At 35.5% G+C, this 21,786-nt stretch overlaps 2 protein-coding genes and 1 long non-coding RNA gene across 5 annotated transcripts in view; 2 read left to right on the forward strand and 1 right to left on the reverse strand.

The window, feature by feature from the left end:
- The window catches only part of LOC105429942 (uncharacterized), a 540,048-nt gene that overhangs the window by 175,978 nt on the left and 342,284 nt on the right, over nt 1-21,786 (forward strand). The window lies entirely within an intron of this gene.
- LOC148937313 (uncharacterized) lies at nt 5,192-12,108 on the forward strand (the record flags this gene model as incomplete). The annotated part of the gene is made up of 1 exon (XM_089073676.1): nt 5,192-12,108. A coding segment is annotated over one exon (471 nt), but the record flags the coding sequence as incomplete, so codon positions are not given.
- Nucleotides 12,701-15,332, reverse strand: LOC148937314 (uncharacterized). The gene is made up of 2 exons (XR_016138565.1): nt 14,020-15,332; nt 12,701-13,839 (listed from the first exon to the last, which is right to left on the reverse strand). It is a non-coding gene; the product is annotated as an uncharacterized LOC148937314 (long non-coding RNA).

Consider the following 21,786-nt stretch of genomic DNA (forward strand, 5'->3'; position numbering starts at 1 on the left):
CTTTCAATCCTTTCATATAGTGCAGCAGCCGATTTCTTTTAGTAACAAGAGTTGAGTAATACATAAATATGTGTTACATTTAAGGTTGGTAAGATACACTGCTCGTTACGATCATTATTATTCGGTTTATTTATCTTCCATCACTCATGCGCTGTCAAATATCAATAAAACGGATGATATTACCGTGCCAGATGCATTAATTGTGTGCTGGCTAGTCTTAATAACATGCCAGAGGCGTTCATCGTGTGCCGGCCGATATTTAATAACGTGTTATAGGTTTTAATCATGCGCTAGCAACTTTTATAAAATATCAAAAACATAAATAACTTAATAATTTCTTGCCAAAAAAGTAAGGTCAATGAAAGCATTATATATAGATATACAATTCATATATGTATATATTTTACTACACTATTAGACACTATTTGTATGATATTTTAAAAATATCGAATTGCATACAAATCTAGTAATGTATGTATATGCATAGATACGCATGTATTTGTATATACACATTTATATATAACGTAGTTCATGGATACTACGGATACATTTTTGAACGCACTCTTGACGTATATTTTTAATATGATAATGCAGCGAATAGAATTAAAAATATTGGTACTATATGATAAATTTTCGATATTTAGTTCCATCTAGATGAGGGCGTCTTCCTATTGGAGTTCAATCATTGCTTCAGCATCCTCTTAAGTACTTTACCCTGGAATTAGTTTGGTTTGTGTATTAATCAACTCCGAATAAATAACAAATGTTATAAACATTATATCGCGAATTTTTCTTTTCGATTCATTCAAAATTTGGATAATTTATTTCGAAATTAATTGGTATCAACTTGTAAATTAAAACTTAGTTAATTTTATTATTTTGTTAACACGTACTAGCTTGTATCAAGTATTGTTTATTCTCACATCACCGAGGAAAACGTTCGACACATAATTTAACTAAGTATTGCGTTAATATTATCATAGCCTCAGTGATTTAATAGATAGGATGCCTGCCCAGAAAGCAGGCGATCCAGGTTCGATCCCTGGCTAAGGTAATATTTTTCGCAAAATATAATTCGCGTGGGAGGGATAATAAAAGGGATTTTAATCGATATCAAAAATTATTTGATATCGAATTATTATAGAACCACTATGTTGAAGGTCTGCTAAACTAAATGGCACGTAGTTGGTGATATAATTATTGAATTTATTTCATATAAAAATTTACCAAGATTCTGCTTGCTATAAAACCGGCTAGGTTACTAGCTGTTGTTTGTTAACATGTATTGGTTTGTGTCAAGTATTGTTTATTATTTTTTATTTCCTAGTTCTTATAATTAAAATAAAGGAAAAGGATCATGATTTGAAATTATTTCTTGATATAATTGGAATTTGATCTTTTTCAAACATACTCTTTGTCTTACTTTTTATTTGTCGACTCTTGAAAAAAAACCTTCCTTTGTCGACTTTGTCGACTCTAAAAATTCTCGACAGTAATTAGAAACAGAATGAATTTTACTTGAAACTTTTGAATAATGAATAGTCCGGGAGATAATCGCGTGAAAAGATTATTACGAATCACTTTGTGTAAAATATAAATGTCAAAAGAATCTCTTATATCATTTGTACCATTTATATTGAATGTCTTATATTTGTAATGTGACTTTTGCAATCAAGGATAATCTTGAACTCTTATAAGCAGAATAATTTTATGATTAATTATCAAAGATTGTTAAATATAACAAATATTATAACTGTCATATAAAAAATATTTTCCATTATTTTATAATGTTCAATATTATTTTATATAATATTAATTTAAAAAAACTGTTTTTGATAACAATTATTTTGATTCTTCTATTGTAACTATGGACTATTGACATATTGCAACGTGAATGGAAAAGGACCAAGATCATAAGCGATATAAAAAAATATCGTATAACATGTTATACATATAACATCAAAATATACGTAATATTTGTTATATAATATCTTTTTGTTTTATATATATATATATATATAATTTGTTATATAATATCTTAATTGTTAATATTTGTTATATAATATCTTAAATTCATATTAGGTTGTTTTCATTTTATTATAATCACTAAGTAACAAAAAATGTAATATCAATTCACTATCATTCCAAAAAAATGAAATCGAACTTGATAAATACTATAATTCATTGATAAGATCTTAATTAGAATCGCCGATTATTAAAGTGTTCCATGATCGAATGATTTAATTTCCAAACAAAGCGATCTCAACATGTGTCATGTAATCGTTCTGAAATGATTATATTAACGAAAATAATTAAAATTACTTTGCAATATAATAAGCTATGTAACAGTGTAAATATATTTAAATATATTTTATTTTATTGTTAAGTGCATGATTATATTACATGATATATCCCCCTTCCCCCTTCTTATCTTTTTATTTCTCTCCTCCCCCCCCTCTCTCTCTCTCTCTTGCTCCCTCGTCTAAAGAACGCGTGCTTTTCACGCTAATTTATAGAAAAATGGTCAGAATCCTCTGTACGAACTTTTTGTCATGTCTTACTTAAGAATTTTTAAAGAAGGAAGGTTTTTTTCAAGATACCATTTGAAACATCATTGGCAACAGCCTTTATCTGGTACAAGCGACAATTCAATTGATAATCAATATCTAATAATTTTTTGTTATATTATTATATTATATATATTATATTATTATTCTTCATTTTAAAATCATCATAATGCGTATTATTATTTAAAGTCTAATAAAATTTGTCTGTATATGACATAATGAATATCTAGGGTCTTTATTTTCTGTCAGACAAGAATTTTATAATTTTTTTACTTAATCACCTTAATACTTTTCTCCACAAAATAAGAAAACGAATCAATTGATTTAAGGAAAATGTGCAATTGTTTTAAAAAAAAGTATGTATTTAACATAATTCTTTTAAAGTAATTATATACTTTGTTTATATACCACCAAAAATATGAATAACTTATAAGATATTTTATATTTTGTATCAAAATATGCGAGAGTAAAATATAAAATATGTATTGATTGATTTTCAGATAACTTTACTTCAATATTTTTATTTCTGGAATAACTAAAAAAAAAATTATATCAAAATTATATAATTCTATTTTAAAAGCTAACATTTATAAGAAATATTGGTAATAACATGAATGAATCATCATTATCATAATCATGTGGCCTTTTCAATCAAAATCATAAGTCTACAACTTTTGTCTTATTTTTTCATATAACAAATAATTTATGAGTAATTCCAAATCACCAGGTTAGGTGAATTACGCAGTATTAACATACATGGATTCCGGAACTCCCGTATTTATATTATGCCATTTTATTGACATTTTTAGTTCTCAATAACTATAATACAGTTTGATGTTAACTTTCGCACATGAGTTTCTTATTAATCAAGGATGGTTTATACGATATAATTATCATTGTTGTATTAATAAAAAGTTAAAAAAGTTAATATTTTATCAGTGCGGTCTTTCATTGACTACCCAGTGGTGTGACATACTAACTCAATTAATCAATATGTATCCATGCAGGGAATTTTAGTGATTTATAATTATAAAGCTTACAGTTATAAATCATATTACACACAAAATGCGTAGCATAGCATAAGACCGCTTGACCAATGCAGCATTCAGTATATAATAGTAAATCAAAGATCGAAAAATTAAAGATTAATAAAACCGCAAAATAAAAAAGTAAAATAATAAAAGATTAGAACATAAAATAAAAAAATAAAAATTGAAATTATAAGGTAAAAGTTATAAAATAAAAAAAATTTTTTAAATCTACAATAATAAAAATAGAAAGATAAAATAAAGGAAGAGTTATAGTAGAAGAGATATAGTAAAATAAAAGTTTTCTAATTAAATACATATAAAAGATAATTTTATATTAAAAAAATTAATATAAAACAAATTCAAAAAGATTAAAATATAAATAAATATAAATGAAGTTAGAAAATTTCATACAATACATAAACGAAATCTCACTTTTAGATAAAGTGACATAAATCTTGTAGTAAATATATAGAAAAACAGAAAAAATGGAGCCCCTTCAATGACTTTGAGAAAGTTTTAGATGGCGGTCTCTCGTTAAAAAATTATTAACAAAAAAGTAAAAGATAAAGTGAACAATTTATTCATCAGTAACACACAATTAGTTATTTCCATAATATTATTATTAAACAAATACATTATTAATTACGATATGATGAATAGAAATAATATTAAAGCCATAATATTAAAAAATATATCAATACATTCGAGAAATCTACACGTGTGTGCGCTATGTGTATGTATTTTGAACAAAAACATATTATTGTCCAACATTATTAATAACACATATATAACACAAATTATGCCCCGCCGTCTCCGGATGGATTGTATAGTGATATCTCTGCATCTTTTGCCAAGCGATTTAAGATCTTCAAAAGCAAGAAAAGGTGGTGCTTCACCTCCTGCACGAGTCCGTTCTTTCATTGTATTTCTGTTGCGCTTGACGAACAGTTAGACATTACCCTTTTTTGTGAGTTATCTTCAGGACAGTAGAAGGATTTTCGATGGGATCAGAATGCCTAAACACAAGCACAGGAATAGATCCTGGCTCACAAATGAGCTCGACATTATAGAGAAAGTTCCGCTTCTCGCGAGTCCTCGTTGAAGATTAGGAGGGTCGAAGGACATTTTGCCTCCTTGACGCAGCGAGATGAATTATCTTCTATTCTGTGCGAAATTTTTTTTTTATGAAAGAGCAGGCAGCCACGATGATTGCAAAGACAGAATCAAGACAAATTTTGAGGGAGGTATCAGTAGATTGATATTACAATTATTAACATTGATACTAGCCTGGGAGACACTGCGGTTGCATTCTATCCAGAAATTATTACAGGCAGATAAGCAGACGGTTCTAAAAAACCGGGAACTAGGTTCCTCCGTTTAGACACAGAAGGAACATAACCGACTGCATAATCTGAATTTACTTTTCTTTATTAACATCTGAATAGGTTGTAATGTTTGCCGAGCCGTTACAAGTCTTAATTGATCGAATAAGAAGAATGAATCTGCGTTGGCGAATAAATAGTTTGGAGGGGAGCAAATCTTCGTGCGAGGAAGCTTAGGATCCTATTATTTTACCTCGACGAAAGATAAAATCGGCTCAAGCTTGAAAAAAAAACTGTGCTCTTACTTAAACATAAGTTCAAGAGTGAGCTATCGTGTTTAGGACCACCTAAGTTAAATAGAGAGGTAGTATCAGCACTCTCAAAGCGCCAAAGTATATTAAAGAGAGATGATTATCAGGCGCAGTCACAGATAAGTGCCTGTCTTAATGTGATAGATACCGGCATTTTAAACTTCCTGAAAGCTCGTGATCTAACTTCGTATGAGAAGGAGGCTATATCAAAGATGGCGGACAGAATACATTTACTGGCGGATCACCAGTATAGATTATCTATAGCGAGGCAAGCTTTCATCAAATCATGCCTAGCATTTGTAGGTAAATCAGCAGCAGATCACTCATCGGTTGACGATTGGCTGTTTGGCTCAAATTTTGCGGAAGAAATTAAGTCGGCGCAAATATTGGAAAAAACAGGAAAAGAGCTGCCAAAATCCTTTCCAGTCTAGGGGCTTTGTCCAAAGTTACTCGTCAATCGATTCAACAGACAGACTCAGCGGATCCTAACTCAACAATCGGGAAACTCCAAAATCTCTGCTCAACGATCACGGACCACGGCTTATCAACAGGGATTCATCATAGGGAGGACGAGCCATTATCGCAGCCACCGCTCTTGTTCCCGAACAAGCCGTTAGAAAAAGTAAAAACCGCAGGAAGATTATGCGATTTTATTTCTCAGTGGGAAAAATTAACACAAGACTCCGAGATTTTAAAGGCTATTCGAGAGTATCATATAATAGTAAATTAAAAATCGAAAAATTAAAGGTAATAGAAAGGGAAATAAGAAGGGAGGGTGTGCCCAACGGTGGGGCTCAACCACGAATCAGTCGTGAAAACTCATAATTATTTTGCGAAAAAATACCATCTCAGCCAGGAATCGAATCTGAATATCCTGCTTACCGGGCAGGCATCTTATCCTTTCAACTACTGAGGCATATGATGATATTTATAACGTGTTTAGAATAATACGTCAACAATACAATGATACACATATATACGTATATTACAATATACATATATACATGTATTCTCTCGAATCCCCACAACCGGTACTCCAGAGAGATGAATCCCTTTAAAATTCCTTATTTCATTTAGAAAATCTAGCAACCAAGATCTTGCTTGCCGAGAAATTTGCCATGTTTCTCGTTGTAGTTTGTTTTCAGATGGAAGATTGGCGTACGATAGGTCAACTGATGACTAAGGGTTCGTGGATGGCAACTATAGATCTAGAAGATACTCACCTTCTGATCCTGATAACACAAGAGTTTCGTCGATTTTTTAGATTCAAATGGCGTCGAACAACCTACGAATTTACTGCCTTCTTGCCTTTCGACCTATGCATGGCTCCTTATATTTTTACAGAGATAGTTCGACCAGTTTTGGCTCACCTGCGAAATAGGAGTTTCACTTTAGTAGTATTCCTCGATGACTATCTTCTCTTCGAGTTTTCTGAAGAGGGCTGTTTACGAAATATATCTTTAACTTGGCGCCTCTTATCGTCTCTGGGCTTCTTTATTAACGATTCTAAGTCACAATGGATGTCTAATCAGAGTTGCATATATCTGGGTCTTATTTTCAATTCAAAATCTCAGTCAATACATATTCCTCAGGAAAAACTGAATAACCTTCTTAGGATAATCTCAAATTTTTCAGAGGTCAAATTGCCATATTAGAGACTTTGCAAGCATCGGTTGCATGATCGGTTCTTTAATTCCCGTTTGTTCAGCAGACCAATACGGAATGTTGTACACTAAAAAGTTTGAACGAGAAAAATTTATAGCTCTGTTGAATTTTGAGGGAAACTTTTTTTAACTGTAGAATGGTTATTTCTGCATACTTAGCCCAGAATTTCCAGTGGTGAATCAGAATCTTTTCTGATCTGAATCAGCGTAATTTTTCGTCCAGGAATGCCTGTTCGGGAGATTTTTTCGGATACTTCTCTGTCAGATTGGGGCGCTTCATGCAAGGAAAGATACATGCACGGATGGTGATCAGAATCTGAGAAATCTAAGCACATTAATTTTCTAGAACTAAAGGCTACTTATGAAAGGTTACTTAGGCTACTTATGAAAGGTTACTTATTATACTTTGCAGCGAATTTTCGTAACTGTGAGATGTCATTTAAAATTAACAATAAAACTGCAATCCGCTTATATTAATCGTTTTGTACAATACCCTGATCTATCTGATTTAGCGAGGCAAATTTGGAGATGGTATGAGGACTGTAATATTTTTCCGTTTGCATCCTACGTTGCCTCCATAGATAACTCTATAACAGACCGAGAATCTCGATTAGTTAGCTAGGATGCAGAATGATCTTTGACACAAAACGTTTTTCCACAGATATCTCCTAAATTTAGTTCTTTTGACATAAATTTGTTCGCATCTATTATTAACGCAAAATGTTCGTCTTGTGTATCTTGGTTTCCAGATTCAGTGACAGTAGATGCACTTACTATATCGGGATTAAAATTCTACATCTTCCCTCCGTTTATACTCCTACTTCGCGTACTTAGAAAGCAAACGATAGAACTCAAGGAGTGATCGTAGTTCCTTGGTGATCCTCTCAGGCTTGGTTTCTTCTTTTTTCCTGTTTATTAACTAGAGAACTTATAATTTTTATGCCATTTAAGAACTTATTCTTATCTCCTTTTAAGAATTTTCATCTGACTTGAAAGTCGCTTTTCCTAGCGGCAGGAAGCTTATCAGGCTAGCTCAATCGGAAGATTCCGCCGAAAATAATAGAAGTGACGCTAGCATCTATCACGGACTCCACAATTAAGCAGTATATCAAATCGCTAAAGGATTAGTGGTCTTTTTGTCAATCTTCAGCAATTCTTTTATTTGCGCCAAATTCTACGCAGGTCTTAGAGTTTTTAACACAAGAATGGAAACGTATAAAATCTTACTTTTCCATTAACAACATTGATTCGGCAATTTCTCTTGTGACGGAAAACAAAATCGGCTTTCATCCTCTTATGAAACAGTTTTGTAAGGGGGCAGGAGCCCTTAAATTCTCTCGTTCGCGCTACAACTACGTTTGAGATCCTGCTCCAATTATTGCTGGATTAGCGGCTTATATCCGTGTGACGCACTTCCGCTAATTATCTTATCGAAAAAACTAATTCTTCTTCTAGCGTTAGGCACAGGCTACAACTAGTTCAAATAAAAAAAAATTATTACAGTTTATCGCTTATAAATTTATGTATATTTATTAAAATAATTACTAATAAAAATATAGGTCGATAATTTGATATAAATACATTAAAGTCAAATATTTGACATTAATAATATTATCACAAAAAGTTTACCATCTAAACTGGTTGGATCATTTTGACATTACCATATGAGGTAAATAAATATGGTAATGAATTTTTTTTACAGCTATCATATGGTACAATATGTCGTTATTAAACAGATATTTTATGATGTTATGTTGCGATATTAATTGTATAATATACAAATAAAGTCCGAAACAAAAATAATTTTTTAATAAGAATGTCATTGTATATTTCTGTGATATTCTCGATATTGTAAAAGGATCCTGATGGAACCTTTATCACTTGTCATATCACTATGTCTGAGCGCGCGAAATATCAACTCTGTAATTAGTGAACTTTAATTGCCAAATAATTTAAAAACTATTATACCCTCGACATTTTCGTATTAGAATTTTCGTCTTAGAATGTTCCAAAGAACCTGCTCTTAAAAGGAAATGTGTCAGTTTTGGGACACCCTGTATATATATTGTTGTAGCCAGATCTACAACCAATAATAAAAATAGTCCGCATGGCAACAAAATTAGGCCGCATGGATCTCGAAAAGTCTTTCGAAAGACGACACAAATGTGTGACCGCCGAAATTGCGACCAGTCTTTCGAAAGACCGCAGAAATGCATCATGCGAGAACATTGCGAAAAGCCTATCAGCAAATTCCTAAATTTGATGATCAAACCGAGCGTAATATTGATTAATCAATGCATATCACGCAACCGATCGACGCAACCGATCAGAATCGGACATCGATCAGACTATATAACCGGTTACACAAGGCGGAGTCGAGAGAGTCAAGAATAACGTGTCGTTCGGAATCATTATTGTAAACATCGCACAAGATATTACCAAAGTGCGGCGAAGTTCATGCGAGCCGTACTATCAGCGTCTCAGGTGACATACTCGGTCGTCGGCCGCCAGAGTAACGCGATACGCGCCGAGCCGCTCGCCGACGTTTAACCGTGTGTAAAGTAATAAAATAAGAAATACTAAACTCAAGAATTTGTGCATTTATTAAATAAACCAATTAAAATAAAGAAAGTGTGTTAGTGAATTCAAGAAAGTTACATCCTTACATTCTTTTGATCCTGCTCGGAGTCCCAACTCCTTAGGCTTAACGAACCCGACTATCTCTAATATTATCGTTGTAGCCCATCCGAGGTACAAAAATATATATATATATATATATATAAAACCCTATATATATAATCTATATATATAACCCTATATATATAATCTATATATATAACCCTATATATATAACCCTATATATATAACCCTATATATATAACCCTATATATATATATATATATATATATAGGGGTTTTCATTTAAAAAAACATTAATGACCTTGATCTGATTTTAAGTCACTCAAGATCAAGTCCACATTTCCATCATGTGTCTCCCTTCAAGCCATGCAACTTTCGTTCGAAAAATTTTTCAATAAAATCATCGATTTGCGAAATAATCGAGATAATATCATTTAAAATGAAACACTCTGTATATAGGATGTCCTAGGGTTAAGGATTACGAGCTGCATTGGGAGTGTAGAAAAGGTTCGGATATTTTATTTTATAACTCGAAAATTAGAGCGAATATCACAAAATAGTATTAGATTTTTTTTGTTCCTCTTAATTTCTTTTACACTTTCACTCGTTCGCAGCTCGTTCTCTAGTTCTGGGACATCCTGTATGTATACAGGGTGTCCCCAAAAATGGTCAAGCGGTCATATGCAGGTAGAGCAGACTAAACTGAGTCGAAAAATCCTGTACTATTTTCTTGTATTTGTTCTGCTCTACTTGCATATGATCGCTTGGTCATTTTTTTGGTACACTCTGTATATACTGTATATATTGTATATATATATATATATATATATTGTATATATATATATATATATATATATATATATATATATATATTGTGACGTGACGCCTTGAGATCACCCGTCACAAGGTGCAGCTGCTCCGATGCGAAGCATGACTGGGTTTGACGTTCACCCGTTTGAGGGAAGAGAGCGCTAGCGAACTCGGGGTAGCGCGAACTGTATATGTGATTGTGAGAATTTCTTTGTCTTTCCTTTTATTACTATTTTATTACTATCGTTTCAAGTCTGGCTTCCACAATACTAGATTAAATTGACGAGATTGGCGACTACCGCGATATCCATGTGTGACCGCCTGCCACGACGACTAACGACGACCAAGTTCGAAGAAGATGTCGGATACAACAAGTAATCGTCGTATCATCCTAATGAGTTGCCGATTTTCCTTTTCTGTATGCAAAGTTCCCATATTGTAGTATGACGTTTTACAGGAGTCGAGGACTGACCCACACAACGCGGGGATTAAAGCGCGATTGAGAGTGGAGGCGCCACTTCTCGTGAAATTGCGAGGAGACTCATAGAAGAAAACGAGCCAAAGAATACGAGAACGAGTAATCGAGCCGGGAGAGACGGTCACCTCTCACCGGAAGGACTGATTTACCAGGAGAGGATCCTCGGAAGTCGCAAGCTCAGCTAAGTTAAAGGATCGCCGCCTTCGAATCTCCCGCGGGATCAGCGAAGCGCGGGCCATCTAGGATCCGCGCCGAAATACAGAAGATCTATCGGCTGATCGTGCCACGGCGCTGATCGTTATAAAAAGAGGAGATGATGACCACCACGGTGTCGCGAAGATACGACACTTCCCGTTGAATGGTGATAGTGAGTGAACGCAGGAGCTAGTTGCCAGAAATACGGATCGAGATCCGAGATCAAATACTATTTGGTGAGGAGAACGTTAATTTTGTAAAGTCGTCAATTTCGCCGCGGATGAGAGAAATCGTGCGGGACTGGCTCGAGAAGGTTGTCGCGGGGAAAGCGTTTCCCGCGGCCGCGAAAGCTATTGCGTCGCCATTGTTACCTCCAGCGAGCTGGCCGCGTGTCTTTCTCATGATAATAATCGAGTCGTTTGCGATATTTTCTTTCGCCTTCGTTACCCGCGGAGAGTCCAGTTAATTGCACGATTTTGTCGGTTTGTACGGTTGCCACGAATAGTCTTCTCGTAAAAGTGAGGTTGAATGTGTCGTCCGCGTGGCATATAAACTTCTTATTGTAACAATTTAACGTATTTATTGTGAGTTCAAGTATCGTCAGCGAAAGCATTATTGTTTCTAACGTATCGTTGTCTCTACGAGTAAGATATCGTATCGTTGCTATACTTAGTTTATACTTAGCGTAGGCTTTCTTTTGTGTGAAAATTTATGAGTCTATGAGATTCGAAAAATTATGCGAAGCTGTGCGTCGCGCAAGAAAAATTTGTGATTAACAGATGTTATCATTCGAAATAAAGCTGTTTTCGCATTAAGACAATCAATTTTTTTGTGTGATTTCGATTCCTTTTCTCTCGCGCCTCGTTTCGCGAACCTCTCTCTCTACCCTCTGTACGAGCTGTCGGATTATCGTGTTGCATCTGCGAATTTGAAACTTATTGTCTACGCTTAAGTTTGCGATTCTTTTTTCTGTGTGATTGAGTGGCACATGCTTGTGCCTGGCGCCCAATCTGTCGTAAGTTGCGTCCCGAGAGCAGGGATGCCATTTCATGTACGATTGCAGCCACGCTGCAGCACGTAGAGGGGATAGACTGGCACACACACACTAGCGCGAGCGCTCGTCCGTGTACGCTCCGCGCTTCGGCCAGCTTCGAGCGGTAGAGAAGGAGTACCGACAATTGCTGTCTTCTTTCTCGAGAATCGCTGATTTGAAGCTGGCGTCTCATGACATGACACGAATTAATCATGCGAGGCGCGATGCCATTGTCGATTATTTTTACACTTTTATACATTTATTTTATTAATTTTATTAATTTTATTTTATTAATTTATTATTTATAAGTTAATAACATTATTACAGTATATTTTTTTCATACATAAATAAAAATTAAAATTTGTAAATACAAAAATCCACTCTTTGCCAATATACGCCAATATATTGCCAATATATACGCTTTTTATTTGCAAAAAGTAATTATTATATTAAAAAAAATTTATTGTGGTCTTATAAAGATATTTAAATATAGCTATTAAAAATTGAATAAATATATAAATAAATATATAAATATATAAATAAACAATATATATATATACATATATATATATATATATATATATATATATATATACCAATAAATATATAAAATAAATATTAGATATGTTATTATATAAAAGGGAGCTGAATATAAAAAGGCTATATAGCTTTTATGATATTAATAAATAATAGATAATAATAAAACTAATAACTGATATGAATATATCAATCGCAAAAAGAAATTCAAATTATGTTAACACTCTTATCTTTTCATTATTGTTATTAGTTTTTAAATGTTTAATGCTTCTTTAATAAATTTTTATTAAAAGAAGTATTAATTATTCTTTTTAGTAATAATTTATCAAAGAAGCATTAAACATTTAACAACAAATAACAATAATGAAAAGGTAAGAGTGCTGACATAATTCACTTAAATTTATTTTTATATTTTTTATTTAAAACAATATTTTTTTATAATTATATTTTTCCCCGGCCTCTTCCTCCTCCATTTCCTTCCGGGCCTCTTTCTCCTCTCCGGCTCCCCCCTCCAACTATATCTCATACATCCCCCTCGTTGCAAGGCCCATCTTGCACGGGAACGCCCATCACTATTTCGTCTATAAGGCACTGAAAATAATTAAATGTCAAAATATTAATATGTTTATATATATATGTATTATACATGACATATATGTGTGTATTTATATATATATATAATTATTTCAATAAATAATACCACTATCTTGCTGCTGCTGCTGTTGTTGCTGCTGTTGCTGCTGCTGCTGCGGCTGCTGCTGCTGCTGCTGCGGCTGCTGCTGCTGCTGCTGCTGCGGCTGCTGTTGCTGCTGCTGCTGCTGCTGCTGCTGCTGCTGCTGCTGTTGCTGTTGCTGCTGCGGTTGTTGTTTCTGTATAAAAAAAACTTTTGAAAAATCTAAAAATTACAAATTAACCAGATACAGATCTGGAAATAATTTTATTGGACCATCAATATTATTATGTAGGATACTTAAATATAATAATAATGTTCACAAATTTCTGATCTAGCAACCGATTTGAATATAACAGATTTCATAGATAATCATTTTAAAGATATCCAATAAAATTATTTACATATCAGTATCTGTCCAAATTTTTATATTTGTCAGCAAAAGCGTTTTTCTTACCAGCAAGTTTACTTGCTTCCGCAGCTGTTGCAATTGCAGCTCATGCTGCTCTCTTAATTGCTGCATTTGCAGCTCATGCTGTTTCTGCTGCTGTTGCAGCATATCAGCAAATTTTTTCTTTTGCTCTGTAAAATACATAAATTATATAATAGTAACATTATTATACTACTGATTATACTATTAATATCAAATAAAATTTTAATACACGCACACGTACACACAGGCACACGCACACGCAGGCACACATACACACAGGCACACGCACACGCATACGATAATGAAGCATATTAAATTAGATAGCTAACCTGTCATTGCGTCGTCGAGTATGCTGCTCACTTTATCGCCGAATAAGAAAGAAACAACGATCTCGATTTTCCATTGTTTATCTCACGATGCGCGACGATTTTATTTGTCTTTCGGTGATTTCGTGTACCATCTTTCGATCACATTATGTATCGTGTATCCTATAGATCTTGACTTTTTAATATTGAAGAATATATTCGAGATTAAAAGATATAACTTTCCACACACACACACACACACACACACACACACACACACACACACACACACACACACACACACACACACACACACACACACACACACACACACACACACACACTCACACACACACACACACACACACACACAGGGAAATGTAAAAAATCAATTTTGCAATATTAAAAAATTAATTTTTAATATTACAAGAATTAAATTATTTAAATTATTTTTTATTAATAATTTAAATAAATAAAATAAATAAATTTTTTACATTTTCCTCCTGACGGAAGAGACCACCACCTTCTCGCGGTTTCCATCGAGCAACAATATATACGTTTTATATTTATAGAAAATAAATACAATAAAAGTACAAGGAATACAATATACAAACGCTAAGTTTTTAATAATTATATCTAAATATTTTTATAAGACTACAATAAATTTTTTTTAATATAATAATTACTTTTTGCAAATAAAAAGCGTATATATTAGCAAAGAGTGGATTTTTGTATTTACAAATTTTAATTTTTATTTATGTATGAAAAAAATATATTGTAATAATGTTATTAACTTAATAAAATAAATGTATAAAAGTGTAAAAATAATCGACAACGGCATCGCGCCTCGCATGATTAATTCGTGCCATGTCATGAGATGCCAGCTTCAAATCAGCGGTACAGCGTTTCTCGAAAAAGAAAACAGCAATTGTCGGTACTCCTTCTCTACCACTCGAAGCTGGCCGAAGCGCGGAGCGTACACGGACGACCGCTCGCGCTAGTGTGTGTGCCAGCCTATACCCTCTATGTGCTGCAGCGTGGCTGCAATCGTATATGAAATGGCATCCCTGCCCGAGAGATCATCCTCAGAGGCGGCGGTCACAATATATATATATACATATATATATATTAAAATAAATGAAATGTCATGCTTGGGCATGAAGCAATATGTAAGCCGACGAGGATCACAAAAAACAGTCAAACTTTGATAGATTTAGTTTTCGCAAATATCAAGATAAACTGTTAAGTATATGATAAGCCAAAAATAACAGATCATTCATGGATAAGCGTTGAAATTAATATAAGTAATAATAAGGTAATCTATAGAGAATTTATTAGTAGGGATTTCAGCAAATTTCAAATAAATGAATTTTTATACGAAATAGAAAAAAGATTGGAACAAAGAGGTAATTTAGAGGTAAATGAAAGAGTAGAGAAGTTTGTTCAGAATATGGTAACGGCATTAGATAAAATAGCACCAAAGAAAAAGTTTAAAATTCCAAAGTTATGGGAAGGGAAAAAATGGTATTCGGATGATATAAGATTAGCTACAAATAAAAGAGATGAAACATATGTGAGAGCGATATATACGTGCAATGAGCAAGATTGGCTGCAGTTCAAAATTAAAAGAAATACGGTAGTTAAATTAATTAGAAATAAAAAAAAAAGAATACTATGAAAAAATGATAGATGATAAAAATGATCCTGTTCTAATATGGAAAACCTTAAAAGAAGTCATAAGAGGAGAGACTATGGGTTCAAGAGAAATTAATAATATAGATTTCGAAATATTAGAGAATGTAGGTGAATGAACTTTAGCGAATAAATTTAATATATTTTATATACAGAGTATTAAGAAAATAATAGAATCTATAAAAAAAAATGAAAGTAAAAGTACAAAAACTATCTTTGTTATAGAAAGCAGGGGCATAATTAAAAATTTCGAATGCATAAATGTACAGAAATTAGAAAAAATTGTTATGGCGTTGCCACAGAAGAAGGGAACAGACGAGGGGATATCTAGCGATATATTAAAAATAAGTTTTCAAGTGATAAAGATGAACTATTAAGAGTAATAAATGAGTCATTAACTAATGGTATATGTCCGGAGGGATGGAAAACATCTACGATAATACCTACCGATTTCTAAGATAGAAAAACCAAAGAAAGCTTGTGAATATAGCCAATTAATATATTATCAATTTATGAGAAGGTTTTAGAATTAGTTGTAAAGGGACAAATTGAAAAGTATTTGCATAGTAATGATATTATAACAGAACATCAGTCGGGATTTAGAAAATATCATTCGTGTGAAACAGCGATACAAAGTGTCATTGATGATTGGAAGTTGATAATTAGTGAGGGAAAAATGATAGGAGTAATATTCTTGGACTTAAAACGGACATTTGAAACGATAGATAGAAAAAGATTACTGGGAAAATTAGATCAATATGGAATGAAAGGGATGGTATTGGAGTGGTTTAAATCATATCTAAGCAATAGAACTTAACAAGTTAGATTTAATAATCAATGGTCAAAGTGTATCAAAACGGAATATGGAATTCCGCAAGGATCGGTGCTAGGGCCTTTACTGTTTATAATTTATATAAACGATTTAGTAGAATTTTGTCCAGAGGAATGCAATATAAAAATGTTTGCAGATGATACTTTAGTATATGTAAGTGGGGAAAGTAGTGCGGAATTAGAGATGAAAATGAACATGGTACTTAGCATAGTAGAAGAGTGGATGAGTGTAAATAAATTGAAAATGAATGCAAATAAAACAAAATACATGATAATCAGAAGTGTAAGAAAAGAGCAAAAAGGTAATATTATATTGAGATGCTCGGACGGAATTAAGTTGGAACGCGTCGAAAAAATAAAATATCTTGGCGTAATTATCGATGATAGGCTCCAATTTAAAGATCACTGTGATTATATGCTAAAGAAAATAGGAAAAAAGACTAGTTTTTTTAAATAGAATAGGTAACTTCATATCAGCGTACACTAGATGTATATATAAGTCGATCATAGCACCTCACTTTGAGTACTGTGCTACGCTATTAATTGGAATGGGAGAAACGCAATTGAGCAAACTTCAAGTAGCTCAAAACCGTGCCATGAGAGTTATTTTGCAATGCAATAGATATACCAAAGTTGAGGACATGCTACAGGCACTGCAGTTTATGTCCGTAAGGCAGCGATTATATTATAATGTGGGAGTATTTATTTAAAAAATTTTAAAAAACATGGCACCGATGGCATTAAGTAATAGATTAGAAATAGTGGGAAGTGAATGTGATAGACAAACGAGACAGGCCGGAAACATTGTATTAACATTTCGTAAAACTAGAAGTGCGCAAAAGAGTCTGTTTTACGAAGGAATAAAGATATACAATTCTTTGCCAACCGAGATAAAGCAGTGCGTAAAAATTGAATCGTTTAAGAGAATGTTGAAAGTATATGTGGTAAATAAGTAGGAATATAGGGCCGGTTCTAACTCAGAAGCGTTGAGGGGGGTGCGGGTGTGCGGGGGGAACTGTGCGCAACCGAGGAGCTCCGGGGAGAGGGGGGGAGACGGCGCGTGTTGGGCGACCCAGTGCCATTGAACGTAAACAGCGTGCGATTGAATCGACGATTGATACCTTCAGCACCGTGATAAATAATTACCAAAAGATAAATAACGAAGATGATATAAAAAATTGGACGCGTAGACATGACGTCAGAGGGGGGAGGGGAGGGGGGCCGCCGCCGCCGCGCCCGCCGCCACCGCCGCCGAGTAAAAAATAAATATCTATTATCTCTTCCGTTGCGGCTCTCTCTCTTATGGAGAATATTATTTTTCTAATTATTTTATGATGGGGGAGAAAGAAATGAAAGAAATACATGTTTTTTGCATAATATATTTAATCCACTTCACCTGATATTAATTTTTCTTAAAAATATTCATTAAAATATTAATAACAAAATTAATATATTAATAATAACATTTTTAAAAAAATTTTTCACTTTTTTAAATCGTAATTCAATTTCTTTGTCATGTCCATGACCGACACACTGACCTACATTCCTGCTCAACGCGCGCGAGTCATCCCGGCAAGATAAACTTCTCGGCGTAATATGATAAGAAGCGGTACGTCGATCGTTAGAATTATCAACGCATGGAAAAGAAATAAAAAACATAATTCGTATATCATATTTATTTTATTCATGGTTATCTGACTACCAATTAAATAATTTGAATACATTTTGTAATGCGCAATTAGTATAGTGATATCCGCATCGCATAGTATTATCAGCGTCCAGATTGTTTAGAGAATCTACGTTTTCGTAATCAGCATCCAGAGTCTCGATGTACACGCCCTCATCGTCCAGAAGCAAATTCCACAGCCATTGTCGTTTTTCGTGTCCCTTGACATATACGACAGCATCGCTGTCATCGTCGTCGTCGTCGTCGTCTTCTTCTGTTCCATGCACAGCCTTTGTAATCAAACTCTTAGCTTTGCTGTATGGAATCGTTCCGTCGTCCCATCGCAGTCTATGGTGATGACGTATCACCCAGCGTGCGCGAGACTTGTCGGCACTTGCGAGGAAATGCCATGGTATAGGGCTTGCAAAAATATAGTGAGAGAGAACGGTCCGTTTTCTGAGAGCGGCAAACTCCTTTACAACAAACTGTCCTCCAACGAGAAAACCTTGCAGGTCTACGAACGTTGGCACGACTATGACGAGCAATTTTTCGAGACTGCGGTCGATTTCGATGTATCGTAGATTTTATTGTCTCTCTCTTTCATGTGCCAGCGATGCTCTTAGGTGATCTTGCGTACAACATTGGTCAATGGATTGTAGTGAACCACACGATCGTGTATAATGAGACAGTACGCGGTGGTATTCATCGGTACGTTCTCCTTAGTCTCAAATTCTAATCTCACGTCCACGGTTGCACTCTTGACCGATTCGTTTTGTCGAGAACAATCGATGATTACGAATGGACCGTTATGTAGAAAAGACGTGACGGTGAGACTCGGCTCGAGATACTCGTATCCGTAGTAACCCTTGCAGAAACGCGCGTACGTTTCAACACGGACCATCTGTTTTTGTCGAAATCAAGATTCATATCGTCGTACGGATAACATTCTGAGTTCAGATAGAGTTTCACGTTGGTTAAGTTGCAGTCGTCGAATCGGCTCGTGTCCTCAGCCATGACATTTTTGCGACCTGTTTGCAGAGCAAAGATGACGTATCGCGGTTTCTCGAGCTGAGTAGCGATTTTGATGACTCACGAATGCTTGGTTGTACGCTGTAACAGCGGAAACTGATACAGATCCCACGAGCGAAAAGCCATGCTCAAGTATCGTCCGTTCTCCAAAGTGCACAGCATCGATAGTTTTTTTATCTCGCTCAATAACACGTGCGGCATTCGCCATTGTAAGTAAGTCGATCATGGGATCCAACGCCGAATTTCCCATTTCAGGCAATTGTTGTCGTTACGAGATCGTATCAAGATCAACTCGTGACGAGCGTTGATTATTACGCGTCTGTAATCCTCGCAAAATCCCAACAGTGCGTAGAGAGGTACGCAAAAGTTAAAATATCCATCCGCGCTAGTATGCGCATCCCAACCGGCATTCCTCAGAATCACGCTTCTGTCCGATGATATCGTTGCGTAATGTTTGAGCGTTTGAGCTGGTTACGCCCACATTTCTGTTACGATCAATCTCCACACCATCAAGCTCGTATCGAATCTCATCGAACAGGAACGCGACAAAATTATTTCCCAACACCACATTCTTCGACAACTCTGTTCTTCGTTAGTTTTCCCTCGATATATAGAAAGCTTTCGTACGGCAATGTGTACAGATCCTGTTGCTGTATAGGTATTCTTATCTCATCGCTGTACCCGAACGTCGTATTGGCGAACGGGTTGTACGCATGAGTCTCAATCTTAACGATGCGATCGTCAAAGATTGGCTCGTCTTCGATGTTTAGGATATCAGTCACAAGTTGCGCACCGCGAATCCTAAAGCTTGTAAAAATTTAACGTTCGACACGTTAAGTTTCTTCCTCTTCTTGATGCAGCCGGATGAGCAAATATTGTCGATCGATGTTTTCTTTGTAAAAGATGCGTTATCTCTCTGCGTATGCTTCGCTTCGTTCAACACGAGCATCTCAAATGTCACGCTCGCGTTATCGCTGTCGCCGTCGTACGTGCAATCTGACGGTGATCTCTTCTCCTCTGAAATCGAGCAATCGTCCGTTTTGATCAACAATGCGTATCGTTAGCTCCGTAATGCTCCGTACGATGACTGGTAGGTAAATGATCTGCATCGGCCTTTTCGATATCTTATATATCCTGGCGGCACGCTCGGCGAAAATTCGTGTATCGTGTGCACACTTTTGTCGTTGCTGTATGCGCCCGCTGTCACGTTGCACTCTACACGGATAATGTTTACATTCATTATGTTGATCGACACGTCCGATTCGTGCCATCTTCGCGGTTGCAGTATATGCCTCGAGAAACCCAGCAGCGATCCAACGTTATGAGACTTGTTAAAATTTATTCTGTAGGCGCATTTAATCTCACACCTCATCGTGTTGTAATTTGCGCGGAGCACTATCGGGTATTCTCCAATCTCGTCATCGCCGCGCGCGGTGTCACCAGCGTTACCCTCGGGCGCGTCGCGTCACGGACGTTTCCGTAAAATCTCACGTTTCAAAAATTCGTTTATGGCATGCAGTTCATATGACCCCTCGGGAATCGTAATTTCTGCATCGTCTTTGCCAAAATAAAATGTATTGTTCGAAGCGTTTACATTCGGTATCGTGTGATAAGTCTCCAAAATTGTTAGACCAAGCTCGTAGTCATCGTCGCTCAAATCTATGGCTGGAGAGTAATTTGTCGCGAGAACGCTGCTCTTCCCGCTCAGCGTAAGCGTCAGCGACATGATGGAAAAAGCGTTCGACGAATACTGAGACGCCGCGACATTTTGTTGGACTTTATAAATTCACGCGCGTCGGCCGTTTTGGAAAAGAATCCACAAGCACAGTTGTCCGCAGACGCTCTGATCGTACGTCTGATAGAACGTTCGATTGTCCTCTATCGTAGCATCGTCTCCGAAATATCGTATCAGTTCCTTGGGCGGTCGAAGATTACCGAAACTGTCAAAGTACACAACGCGATTGTTTCTCTTTGCGTACGCTACCCAATGAGTACCGGGACCCGTCGTGTCTTCCAGATTTACAATACCGCTCTCTTTTCGACGCGCGCCGCTAATCGGTAATGCGTCACGCATAAAAACGCCTCTAAAGTACGGTACGCGCATACGCTTCGCCAGCTGGTCCAATTGTACGTTGGTGGTTACACCCGTAGGTATTTTTATCGTCTCTTTGGCGTTTTTTTTTTCTTTTTTCGCTGTTACTCCTCGTCCGCGTTTGTACGGAGCGAGATACAGTCCTCGTCCGTATTTGTACGGAGCGAGATACAGTCCCTGTCCGCGCGTTTCCATCGCGCGACATTGCAGTTCCTCGAGTTGACGTTGCGCGACTTTCCTGTCGTTTACCGCTTTCGCCATGCTGGCCGCCCCGCCGATTAAGGACCCAAGAGCGCCCAAAATTGGCAAAATCAGTAACACACCACCTCATTTCGCCGTTGGAAGTATTCGTTTCTTTTTTTTGCCGGCTTTATTCTTCGCCTTCATACTCATGCCGATCTTGATCTTGGCTTTCATTGCTGCCCAAACGGCTGCAACTGCAGCTTTCTCGCTCAAAGCCGAATCTCTCGCGATGACGCGT

The sequence above is a fragment of the Pogonomyrmex barbatus genome, unplaced genomic scaffold (assembly GCF_055798465.1).
Source record: "Pogonomyrmex barbatus isolate J1 unplaced genomic scaffold, ASM5579846v1 scaffold15, whole genome shotgun sequence".
Classification (NCBI taxonomy): domain Eukaryota; kingdom Metazoa; phylum Arthropoda; class Insecta; order Hymenoptera; family Formicidae; genus Pogonomyrmex; species Pogonomyrmex barbatus.